The sequence below is a fragment of the Chiloscyllium plagiosum genome, chromosome 36 (genome assembly GCF_004010195.1).
Source record: "Chiloscyllium plagiosum isolate BGI_BamShark_2017 chromosome 36, ASM401019v2, whole genome shotgun sequence".
Lineage (NCBI taxonomy): Eukaryota > Metazoa > Chordata > Chondrichthyes > Orectolobiformes > Hemiscylliidae > Chiloscyllium > Chiloscyllium plagiosum.
In genome coordinates this window covers 19829270-19842879 of record NC_057745.1, presented here as the reverse complement: position 1 = coordinate 19842879, position 13610 = coordinate 19829270, and the positions used below count along the sequence as shown (strand labels likewise).

At 39.8% G+C, this 13610-nt stretch overlaps 1 protein-coding gene across 2 annotated transcripts in view; it reads right to left on the bottom strand.

Annotated features, from left to right (window-relative positions):
- The window catches only part of LOC122541026 (DNA-binding protein RFX7-like), an 88311-nt gene that overhangs the window by 35785 nt on the left and 38916 nt on the right, over nt 1–13610 (bottom strand). The window contains exons 1-3 of one of the 2 annotated variants that reach the window (XM_043677483.1): nt 12154–12172; nt 3320–3402; nt 387–509 (exon numbers count right to left, since the gene is read on the bottom strand). In XM_043677483.1, the coding sequence (XP_043533418.1) occupies nt 387–509; nt 3320–3393 (197 nt within the window). In that variant the 5' untranslated portion in view covers nt 3394–3402; nt 12154–12172. Of the gene's footprint in view, nt 1–386; nt 510–3319; nt 3403–12153; nt 12173–13610 lie in introns of those variants that run through there. The other variant, XM_043677482.1, reaches the window with a different exon arrangement.

The window sequence follows — 13610 nt, the reverse complement described above, 5'->3', positions numbered from 1 at the left end:
CCCTTAACATTATCATACCCACTTTTATTTGAATAAAAAAATACATAAATTGATAGACTGAAGGAACTTAGAGATATTTGCAATTATGACTTAGACCAGTTATATGGAAGTAAACAAAAATGGTCACAAATAAAACCCAAAACTGATTAAGGATTACAAAATCAGTCTGTAAACCTCCAAATTAATCTGAAATCATAGTTAAAATCAAGTAAAGTCTGTTGATAAATGACAACTAATTAAAATAAAACAATGATAGAAAGTATACATAATCACAGAAATAAATATTTATTAATGCAGAGTTAAGATACCCTAATTAAATTGTCCTTGTGAATTATGTTTCAGATGAAAACAGCATTGTTTGTCAGGTCTTCTATAGCAACACTTACTTGTATTCATCATAGACTTCTTGTTTGGGCAGTGAAGTATCTGGGTGGTCCTCCAAATGATTTCGGATCCAGTTACAAGCATGCATTTGTTGCGTACGACTGGATGACAAAGAACTTGGATTACTGCAAAAACAAAATGTGCATTCGGTAAAGAAAACTTGAACTGCTGCACCTATTCCACAACTCTAAACAGATATTTACCAAGTTATAAATTTGCTAATGATATATATAATACTATATACACACACACACACACCTCATATAATTACGATCACTTTCCACTTTGAAAGGTTTCTGAAAATGGATTTTTAAAAAATACACAGAATTACTTTCACTCACCTTCTCCAATTATTAATAAATTGGCAAAGCAAGTCAGAGACTTGGTATTCTGTAGGAGTCCGGATGAGTGTAACTCCAACAACACAAAAAAACTTGACACTATCCAGGTCACATGACTCTCACAATTCACATCTTAAGCATTCAATCACCCTATCAACAGCACAGCGACAACTCAGCAAGCCTCCTTTGGTAACAATCTTCAAACATACTGCCTCTACTTCTTCGAAGAACAAGGACAACGGATCCACGGGAACATCTCCATGAGAGGTTCCTCTTCAAGTCACACGCCATTCAACTTGGAACTATAATCAATTCCTTCACTGTAACTAGATCAAAATCCTGGAACTTACTCCACAACAGTATGGAAAGTATATCACCACCAAATGATTGCAGCAGATCAAGAAGGTGGCTCACCTCTGCCTTCTCAAGGAGCAATTACGGATAGACAACAAATGCAGGCCTTGCCAGCAACACTCTCACCCAGTGAAAGAATTTAAAAAAGGAAATATGACTCAAATCATAACCTTTTAATGATCATCTATCGTAAATGAAACAAACGTTGTTATAACAGATGACTCAACGTATATTGATAAACCAAAAACATGTTTTAGACTTCAGTTTATGATCATCAGTCAAGTTAGTTGCTGAAAGCTCAAAAGCCAACAGATTTGAGAGATAACAGCAGCAATTACTATAATAATTTTCTCAAAAGGTCGTCGACCTCTTTTGTTTAACAGATGTTGGAACTATTGACTCTGTGATCCAATAAAAATACACGAAGGAATGCACCAAAATAAAGAAACAAGATAGATCACAGCCCGAAGCAAACTGGCTCTAAAATGTTATGCAAATTCAACATTGTTTTCAAATTTAATACAGAAATTCATTTGGATCTCTGCATAACTATATCAGTAAAATAATTCTCATTGGTCACTATTGTATTTTATGTTAGAATGACATCAACACAACATATTCAACTCAGTTTTTAGAAATATTTGGAATGAAAAATCTGTGGAATAACTTACTAAAAAAAAGCTGGATTCTCCAGTCAGCTGCACGGTTATCCCCATCAGCCCTACTTATTGTGAGCTGTTAGAATAGCATTAGAAGTATCAACTATTTTATCACTAAAACACCCTGAATAACCCTGCTGCACTGGGTCATCCATCTGGTAGATGAAATTCAGGCCCAAGATTCAAAAGGGATTTCAAAAGAGGTTTCCTATCTTACATGTGCAAATCATAGTTGTGTCACATGGATTAACGTCTTCTTCAAACTTTCTACACAGAGACCTGCCATTTTATCTTCTAACAGGATTAGCCCCTCTCTCTTTTGCAGGTATTCTTGCATTCTCCTCACAGCTTATACTTTCATATTGTTTTGTATTGGCAGCAACACAAAGTACATCACACTGTCTCCTCATACAAATCATTGCTAGACTGTAAATAACAAAATTAATTCAGCTGATTATATAGGAAGGTATAGGTCTCTTGACTTAATATTGAGAGGAAACAATATTGAGGCCAGCTAGTGAGCACTGTGTGTAAGGCTACTTGATGATCTGTGATGTCAAACATTTATAGTAAGGCTTCAAGGCTCAATTACACCAGTCTGCCATGTAGATAGCATCTAGAAAAACCTTTTGCACAGTGACTCTAGACATAAGCATAACAAGAAGAATAAGCTGGAGTTTTCTATTGGAACATGACCAAGGATAATGACCTATTGAATGCTTCCTGCCAAATTAAGAAAATATTAATTAGTAATCAACAGTACTGCCATATAAAATCAGAACTTTGGACGAGAAAATGCAAAACGTCCCTTGCCCCTTTTTTCCTGACTGCAATTTTGCATGATGTATTGCTGACCAGGTGAGAAAACACATCATTTTCCATTAAAACTGTCAGTGAAGCTGTCTGTCTCTACAAAACTGAAATCATGATAGGTGGCCTATTCCTAGCTAATCCAGATCACTCTCAAATGGTTGCTTCAGCTGCAAATGACAAAGGTGGCTTTTCAAAAATTTAAATATCTCTCTTTTCTGCAGCAGCATGGTTGAGATTGGTAAAATTGTGGAGCGAACCCTGTCAAAGCATACTAACGGTGTTTCAAACTCTGGTGCTGTTCTGAAAGTCCTTTTCACCCTGAAAATTGGGCAATCAACACAATGCTAAATTTTTTCACAATCTAGCTTTATCAGAGTCAACTTGAAACAATTTCAGAACAAAGTGTTTTTCATAATAAAGAGCTACTACAGTCTCAAAAGGTTAAGTATATTTACTTAAGGATCCCAAGAATGGATGAGAGCATGATAAATATAGTTAGCTAAAATTAACAGTCTTCTGGTGCTTAACCAATGTTTGGAAATTTTTAATATTCATTTGCCAAAATAAATTAGCAATATATTACTTTTTTATTTAGGTTATGGCTTCCATAATTCATGAGGACTCCATTTTGCAACACTTAAATAATGGATTTGTCCCCCAAAAGTGTTAGAGCATTTGTTGCTGCACATTTTCAATGAGTTGCTATTTATAAACAGAGTTCCTTGAAGCTCTAAATAAAGAGCAACAGAATATCAATGGCAGTTTTACCTTTTGATTCCGTTACTAGGACCAGAAGGCAACTGAAGGTAGAGGTAGAGTTTTTCTAGATCTGTAAACTTCATCACTTCTTGCTGAAATCAAAAATAAGTTTATTAGAAGTGCAAATACCTTTTACAAGTAAATCAAAACCACAGTCGACAAGACTTAAGAAATGTAGTGAAATTTCCACTTTGAAAACAAAGACTTTCAAATTAAGCATTGTACCAAGTCGGATAGAGATCCCATTCAGTACACCCCAATAAGAAAATACCCAGCAAAAGTCTGAGAACAATGGCTTTCCAGTGTGGTTTTTCTATTTCTCAAATAGGCAAAATATAATCGGCCTTTTGCACATTATACTACTTAAGGAGATTTCCTTGCTTAAAGCATATGAGGAGGTTCAGATTTCAGTTCATCGGACAAGCTGTCGATTTGTGAAAGCTATCTTCCTACTATAAGCACAAGCTAAAATTGTTGGAAGAAGTGGAAACCTTACCATATGCTATGGACTGCAACTATGGTTTCCAATAGGTACAGCACAAATGACTGGTCGATCACAATCTCAGACAGTCGATCGAAGTCTCAGTTCCTCATACATTGTCTGTGTTAACCTTGAAGCAGTGTGTATATTAATTGCTATGCAGCTACATGACTTCCTTTTCTATAAGCACTGCCATGCACAATGCTCAGAGTCCCACACAACCCAAAGAAAAATTACGGGGAATACAACATCAAGCCACATTCAATATCAGAGTGACAGAAGCCAGAACATGAATTACAGAAGGAGTATCCCATCCCTCCACACCTGAAAGCAGCCAGCAATATTTCACTGCTCCTGAGGTGTGAATCCAGAGACTAACCTGCAGCATGATCAGTGGCAGAATGATGTCACAAACCACAAGGTGAGCAAATGCAGCTTCCACATCCACATTTAGAAATGATTCATTTCAAGTGCAGAACTTATGTTTAAAAAAATTAGTTTAAAAAAGTCTGTACACTTGGCTTTTTGGTTGTATCTCTAACTGAAGTTGTGTTCACCATTGAAGGTCAGTAGCTAATGCTACCTTGGATTTTAATTTTGCTAAAAATACATTCCTGGTTAAATGAAACCGAAAATGTACAACTTTCAGATAGAACAGGAAAACAAAATTTCTGTTCACCAGTTTCCTCATTTCCCCTACTCCCCCCCCCCCATCTTATTCCAGATCTAAGCTTCGAACTCTTGAAGTGTCCTTCCTTGCTACCTATCCACTCCACCCTCCTCTCCGACTATCACCATCATCCCCCACCATCTATCTCCCATGCCCACACATCTCTACCCCTCCCCCATTTATATGTCAGCCTCCTTGGGCTACCCCCTCATTCCTGAAGAGGAGCTCATGGTCTAAACGTCAATTCTCCTGCTCCTCAGATGCTGCCTGACCAGCTGTGCTTTTCCAGCACCACGTTCTTCAACGATAGGAGAGTATTTGCCTTGTATGCCACACAAGTATATCAATAAGTGAAAAGGTACATTTTGAACAATAACTAAATGATACACAGTAAATCAAGGATAGTTTTCCTTGAAAGGCTTCAGACAAAGAAAGTTGCTGAGCTGAAGACTTTTTGAAAGCTCATTAGTTTTTTCATAACCAGCTGCTAAAGGCTAAGCCTGCAATGAAGTATCATTTTGTGTTTGCTATTTCTCACAAAATAAAAATACATTCACAGATGATCAGCTAAGATGGTCAAATAATCAAAGAAAAATGGTTCCACCTAGAAAACATCTGGCCATACCTGGAAGAGCTCAACAGGCAATTTCAGGAATTAGATTTAGATTTAGATTAGATTCCCTACAGTGTGGAAACAGGCCCTTCGGCCCAACCAGTCCACACCGACCCTCCGAAAAGTAATCCACCCAGACCCATTTCCCTCTGACTAAGTGACCTAACACTATGGTGCAATTTAGTATGGCCAATTCACCTAACCTGCACATCTTTGGACTGTGGGAGGAAACCCACACAGACACAGGGAGAATGTGCAAACTCCACACAGACAGTCACCTGAGGCTGGAATTGAACCTGGGACCCTGGTGCTGTGAGGCAGCAGTGCTAACCACTGAGCTGCCCATTTGTAATAGAACAAATCATCATGCGCCCCAAATCCAATCCTTCAAGTAAACATTCTGGTGGCCGAATATATTCCATCAGATGTTTCACTTAGAAAGAAGTGGAATTGACCTGAAGATATGTATTATTAAGGGATAGTGATTTTTGGGGACTCAGCAGGAAAATACATCTTCCATGACCCTCTGCTTTTAAAGTGAAGATTTATTTTGGCTTCATATACCAGTGCTACGGTGTTGTCTCAAATGAAAAAAAAATCAAGTTCATACATTGCACCCACATTACAGATAACCATTTGATTGGCACTATGTAAGTAGCAGTCTCAAATTACAGCCCAGACTTCAAGGCACTGACAGATAATTTGCAGTCATAGGTGTCACACTGAGACCTGATGAGTAAGGGACAAAAATAAATAATTTGGTTTTAGATTAATATAGCACTAAAAATAAATTGTTTATTCTACATTTTTCAGCAGTAGATCTTGGATGCACTCAAATTCAAAAAAAGTGATCTTCTTCCTAAAAAGAAAGTCAGGGAGCACTAGAATACACAAATGTTCATCACAACAGAGTAACAGATCATTCGAAATATTTCCAAGTTTAGAAACCTCAATCATGGAACTCAAAAGTTTCCAACTAGGGAGCTTATTTAGCTGTTTATGGAAGGCACGAGTAAGAACAATTGCCCCCAATCCCCACCATTTACTCAGAATATTAATAGAATAAGGAACATATTCAAGATCAGGAAAATACGAGAGGATGCGATGGCCTAGTGCTATTAACACCAGATTATTAATCTGATACCCAGGTAATGCTCTGAGGACCAAGGTTTGAATCCCACTGCAGTAGATGGTGGAATCTGAACTCAATTTTAAAAATGTGGAATTAAGAGTCGAATGATGACCATGAAATCATTGTCGATTGTTGGAAAAACCCATCTGGGTCACTAATGTCCTTTAGAGAAGGAAATCTGTCACCCTTACTTAGTCTGGTCTACATGTAATTCCAGGCCCACTGCAATGTGGTTAACTCAACTGCTATCTGGGCAGTTAGAGATGGGCAACAAATGCTGACCCAGGCAGCAATGCCCTCTTCCCATGAATGATTTTTAAATAATCAAGAGCAAACACTCAAAATATCTACACCAGACAATTTCAAATCCAAAAATGGACTTGACAAAAAAATTAGATGAACACGTGTAATATGCCAAAATTCACCACTGATGATAAAAAAAACTTCACTACGAATTAGCAATATTGTTGAAAGTCCACAATGCAAAGCCATACAACCTTGATCACAAAACACAGCTTTGTCAACAATACCGAACACAAATCAGAATGAACTTCTGGAAGTAAACAATGAAAACTCTATGGTTTTCTCTAATTTTAAACCAATGGCTTATTATCTGGCAGAACCTCCCTAACAGTAACACAATTATAATATTGAATATAGATCACTTCACACGTGATAACATGAAATAGTCTTTTGAAGACTGATTTGCCATTTATTAAGATCATGATAGACTTGACTGTAACCTGAAATCCACATCCCGATCAGGTAACCTTTACCCCCTTGATTACCAAAAATCTATCCATCTTTGCTTCAAAAACTCTCCTTCCACCGTTTGTCATGTGGATAGTTCCAACAACTTACAAGATTTTTAAAAAGTGCCTCACCTTATTTTTAAAAACAGTTTTAAAATAGGGACCCCTAGTTCAAGATCTCCCACAAAAAGAAACTTTCTCTCCACATGTATCCTGGCAGGACCTCTCAGGATCATGCATATTCCAACTAATATACCTTTTACAAGCATGGAAAAGTATGCAGTACTTTTGCAACTCACTTAAGTAACTTTGCTGGGGATCTAAGATGGCGGCGATCTGAGAAGATCACACTGCAGAGCTTCGCATCGCAGCAGGAGCAGGATGGTCCTTTAACCCACCCAACCCAGGTCCTCAGGATTTCTTGGGGCATTGGAAAGATTGTGGAGCCCCAAGAAACATTTAAAAATTGACTTACCTGTATTTTCAGCTGTCCACAAATGCCTAAAAAGGGAGGAGGAGCATCTGAGGCCGGGCCTGCAGCAGCCTCGGAGCCAATTACTCTCCAGGACCTGGTGAACTAGCTCTCAAAATCTCACGAGATGTTGGGGAAACAGATTGAATAGAAGCTGGCTCCAGTCTCTCTCATGCTGCAGAAGCATCAGCAGCAACTGGGAGACCTGGAGAAGAGGATGGATGAGGTGGAGCACAGGGTCACAGTGGTGTAAGCTGATGCCAGTTCATTCAAGGAAAAGATCCAACCCCTGAAGACGCAGGTTCATAATTTGAGTGACCAAGTGGATGATCTTGAAAACAGGGGCAGGAGAAAAAACATTCGGATCATCGGTCTGCCTGAGGGTAAGGAAGGTGAGCGGCCTGCGGAATTTGTTGAAGACTGGCTTCCGAAATTCCCTGACTTGGAGACTGGCATGAGAGGATTGAAGATAGAGGGCTCACCGGGTCGCAGCACGGAGGTTGGGTCTGGGTCAACGCCCTCATCCTTTCCTGGTGCGGTTCCATCATTACCGGAATAAGGAGAGTGTCATGGAGGCTTCCAGACTCCAGGGGAAGGATCCAAAGGGCCTAATTTATGAGGGGTCTACGATCATGTTTTTCAGGACTTTTCAGCGGCGGTGATCCAGAAACGAAAATCGTATGATGGTGTCAAGAATAGATTGAAGGAGCTTGGGATTCAGTACTCCGAGATATCTGGCAGTGCTTCGGATCACCTTAGATGGATCCATGCATCTCTTTGACACATCGGAGAAGGCAAGAGACTTTGTGGACAAACTAACCTAATTTAAACAATTGTAGTATGTATAAATATTGTTGCTTGGGTATGCGTTTATCATTCTGTAAAAGAAATGGAGGAAATCCAGTTGGAGCTTTGTTTTTCCCCTTTTTTTCCCTCTATTGATAATAATTTGGTTCAAACTATGTCTGGCGGTGGTTAAGATGTACATTTTAAATTTCTAAGTTAGGACATACCAAAGGATGGGTGGGGTATTTATTCCCCTTTTTTTTTTAAAAAAGAATTTTTTTTATTCATATTGATATTCTATGGGGTGTTTATTCTTTATAGTTTGTGCTTGCGATGCAGCTCTAGCTGGGAGAAGGTAGTTGTGATGGTTAGATACCGATTGATGGGCAGTTCGGGACGGGTCGTTGCCCCCTCCGGACACAGGGCGAGTTCCCCTACTCGGCGCTATTGGTGCTTTATATGTTGGTTTGTTTTCTGGTTTTTGTTGTTTTTATATTTTTAATAATTTTGTATGTTTGCTAAATGTAGTGGTTTTAGTTTATGTAGTTTTTATATTTGGTGGACCATGCGACACTAAGGCTCAACAATTTGCGGTTCGGGTTCCTCCTCTCTGGAATTTAAATGTAACTGCAGAAGATTATGGCTAATGATTTGATTAAATGGTATAACTGGAATATCAAGGGAAGTCACTCACCAATTAAGAGGAAGAAGGTACTCTTGAGTCTTAGAAAGGAGAAGGTGAATATTGCTTTGTCACAGGAGACACATTTGGATGACAAGGAGCATCTGAAATTACAGCAGAATGGCTTTGACCGAGTTTATTTTTCATCATTTAATACCAGAAGTAGGGGAATGGCTATATTGGTTAGGAAAAATCACATGTTAAAGACACATACGGGAGGTTTGTAATTCTTAAAGCCTTGATAAATGGGGAAGAATATGGCATGTTAAATGTTTATTGTCCCCCAGCTCATCCTCTTAAATTCTTGGTAGATGCTTTTTCTAAACTGATAAGTCTCAAGTCTCGGCACATCATTATAGGGGGAGATTTTAACTGCCTCATGGAGCCCACAGTAGACAGGTTGCCTAAAGGTCCCTTGATACCCTCTGCACAAACTAAACAGTTATTGGGTTTGTGTGGGGAATTAGGATTGGTGGATGTCTGGAGGTGTCTCCACCCTACAGGTAGGGATTTCACGTTTTTCTCCAATCCGCACAGATGTCACACGAGGATTGATTTTTCTCTGACCCCTACGGTAACTCTGGATCTGGTGGCATCCTGTACGATTAGTAATATTGCCATCTCTGATCATGCTCCAGTGTACATCATGGTTAAAATTAAGGATGTTACAGTGGATTCAAGGTACTGGTGAATGGACCCCTTTATTCTCATGGACAGCAAGTTTGTGGAGTATTTCTCTAGGGAATGTCGGGCATTCCTAGACATCAACATAGGCTCGGTTGATAGCTCATCTGTTCTCTGGGAAACTGCCAAAGCTTATGCCAGAGGGTTAGTTATTTCATATTCCACAAGTAGGAAGCGGCAGAAGGGTGAGCAGCAAAATCTCCTTGAAGCATGGTTGAAGGCAGCCGAGAAGGCCTATTTTGACAGACCCTCGTTGGTCAAACTACAGATGATTACGGCACTGCGGTCTACACTAAATTCTGTGCTCACGCAAACTGCAAAGAAGAAGTGCCCCACAAACCGTTACAGCGATTAGGGAAACATCTGGGAACCTAACATGTGATTCTAAAAAGATTAATGTGGTGTTCCAAAGATTCTACTCTAAGTTATATCAGTCTGAGAATTGTGAGGAGGGGCAGGCCAAAATGGAATCCTTTTTTAGAGATCTGAAGCTCCCGGGCATGACTGCCCAACAACAGTCCTTTCTCAATGCCCCATTATCAGAGCAAGAAGTGCAGGAAGCTGTGAGGCAGCTTCAGAGTGGAAAGGCACCCAGTCCTGATGGACTTCCCAGTGAATTCTATAAGGAATTTATAAGTATACTGTCAGGCCTGATGCTGAATATATTTATACAGTCACGTTTGTCTCCCACCATCTGAGAGAGGCCAATATTTCACTTATCCTTAAAAAAAGGGTAGGATCCGGAAGACTGTGCTTCATACAGGCACATCTCGCTCTTAAATGTGAACTTTAAGATCCTCTCTAAGGCTCTTGCGTTAAGGCTTAAGACTGTGTTGCCCTCTATTATTAAAGAGGATCAGACGGGCTTCATAAAGGGTCGCAGATCCTCCAATAACGTTAGGAGGCTGCTTAACGTAATTCAAGCATGCCAATAGCAGTCAATACAGGGATTGGTGATTTCTTTCGATGCAGAGAAGGCATTTGACCGAGTTGAGTGGCCATACCTTTTCTATACTCTAGACTGGTTTGGTCTGGGCGAAGTTTTCATAAGATGGGTAAAGGTTTTGTACAGTGTATCTCGTGCTGCAGTCATTACCAATGGGGTACGATCAAGCAATTTTAATATTTCTAGGGGCAGCCACAGGGCTGTCCCCTTTCACCATTACTTTTTACGTTGGTGATTGAATCGTTGGCAGAGGCCATTCGTGGACATCTCAATATATCAGCTCCAGAAGTGGGGTCAAAATCACATAAGATCTCGCTGTATGCAGATGATGTTCTAATTTTCTTGACAAATCCAGCAGTCTCAGTGCCTTGCCTGATACAATGCATTCAGACGTTTGGTGCTTTTTCAGGGAATAAGATTAATTTTGCTAAATCAGAGGCTATGGGTGGTCTTATGAAAGAGTTGGCTCTTGAGTGACTGTAGATTCCCATTTAGGTGATCACAGGGGGGTTGAGAGTATTTGGGCATATTCATTACTCCAGTTCTGGATTGGCTGTTCAAAGCCAATTTTTTTCAATTATTTGAAAAAATTAAACAAGATCTCCAAAGATGGGAGGCACTTCCAGTCTCATGGTTGGGTCGGATAGCGCTAAAAAAGATGAATATTCTCCCTTGTTTGCTATACCCTATACGGATGCTCCCCTGATTTTCAATAAACAAACACTCAGGAGACTGAACAGTTGGTTCAGCTCCTTTATTTGGCACCTTAAACAGCCCATTAAATTAGCCAAACTGCAGTTGCCTCACAGATTGGGGGGAGTAGACCTTCTGGACATTAAAAATGACCAATTAAGCTCGCTTTTGACCTACATAAGTGATTGGCTTTGTGCGGACCCTCTTTCAATATGGCTAGATATTAACGTCTCCCAGGCAAGGTGCCCCCTTACCAGTTTGCAGTTTTTGAACAAGGTGAGGACAGTTAGGGAATATTGCCATAACCCAATAGTCATCAATACTGTTAAAGCATGGAGGGCAATTTGGCAGAGGGAAGGTAATATTAGCAAAACATCTTTGTTTACACCTTTAGTGGGTACGCCGAGTTTTCAACCAGGTATGATAGATTCAGGATTTAAACATTGGGCAGCTAGGGGTATATCTTGCATGGGTGATTTATTTGAGGGAGATGTAATGATGTCCTTCGATCAGTTAGTACGGAAGTACGAGTTACCTAATAGAGACCTCTTTTGTTTTTTTCAAGTTCGGGATTTTATTAAAAAAAAACACACTTTTGACTGATCCCTTCAAATCTGACGTAGAAAGAGGGGTACTAAGGGCTAAGAGTACACTTCTGTCAGTACTCTATATCACCAATTGGGGGGTGCCACCTCAAATGAGTCTGATCGACTCTGCAAGATGTGGGAAAGAGAGCTGAGTGTTGAAATTTCTTCAGAGGCATGGGAGGATATTTGGGAGAATACAAGGAAGATATCAATTTGCAATAGGACCCATGTTTTACAGTTGAATATTCTCCACAGGGTCCACTTAGCCCCAGACCGTTTGTCAAAATTTAAACCAGGGGTATCTTCAACATGTCCCAAGTGCAAGGTCTGTACGTGTACTCTTACCCATTGTCTTTGGTCTTGTGACAGGCTTCAAACATATTGGAGCGCTGTAGTGGATGCAATGGAGAGGATTTTAGGTGTGGGGTGGAGAAGAACCCTATTTCACTCCATTGTATTTCCTGCAGACCTGCATAAGGAAAAACTTTTCAATATTCTTACATTCTGTGCAAGGAAGAATATCTTGCTAGGTTGGATATTTGGGTTTAGTTTTGTACTATTTTTGTACTGTTTTGAATTGCATTGTTTTCTATTTGTTGTAATATTTAAAAATCTATCTTTTTCTTAATAAGAATATATTATAAAAAAAGTAACTTTGCTGCTAAACATACACAGTATTGTTTTGCTTAAATTCTGCTCGGTATCCAGACACAAAAGATAACCAGGAGGAGAGGGTGGTGACAGAAGTACCCAATTACTGGGAAGAAACAATCCAAAAGAAGAGGCTACAGCCAAGTGATCCTATATGCTTGGGCTATATAAATACGAAAGCTCAGAAGGAGCTAGAGGTTTGCCGATGAATCAGTTTTTGAAATGAAATCTTGGTAAATGACATTGTACCACTGCGAAATGTCCAAACGGGAGAGATGTTGGAGGAAGTTCAGAAGCAAGATCTTAGAGAGTGAAGAATGAAAATCCCTCAGGAGGATGGTTGGGTATTAACAAGACTGGTGTGACTCTTGATGATTTCTAACATTTATAGGGTTGCGAACAAATGCAAGGAATTGGTCTCAGTCACATCTGCCAGCAATGTGCAAGGCACTGTTTTGACTGCATTCTGGCTGTCAAATTAATCTTGTATATTAGAATATAAGATAAATACTCTATGCTGTATACCCATCAAAAGTATAATAAGGTTTTTGTTCAAGCCTGTGCTTTAATGTTGCGATAACGACTTGGGAGCCCCAAATTCACCTGATTATAGAGTCATAGAGATGTACAGAAACAGACCCTACGGCCCAATGCGTCCATGCCGACCAGATATCCCAACCCAATCGAGTCCCATCTGCCAGCACCTAACCCATATCCCCTCCAAACCCTTCCTATTCATATACCCATCCAAATGCCTTTTAAATGTTGCAATTGTACCAGCCTCCACCACTCCCTCTGGCAGCTCATTCCATACACGTACCACCTTCTGCATGAGAAAGTTTCCCCTAAGGTCTCTTTTATATCTTTCCCCTCTCACCCTAAACCTATGCCCTCTAGTTCTGGACTCCCCCACACCAGGGAAAAGACTTTGTCTATTTACCCTATTCATGCCCCTCAATTTTATAAACCTCTATAAGGTCACCCCTCAGCCTCCGACGCTCCAGGGAACACGGCCCCAGCCTGTTCAGCCTCTCCCTGTAACTCAGATCCTCCAACCCTGGCAACATCCTTGTAAATCTTTTCTGAACCCTTTCAAGTTTCACAACATCTTTCCGATAGGAAGGAGACCAGAACTACATGCAATATTCCAA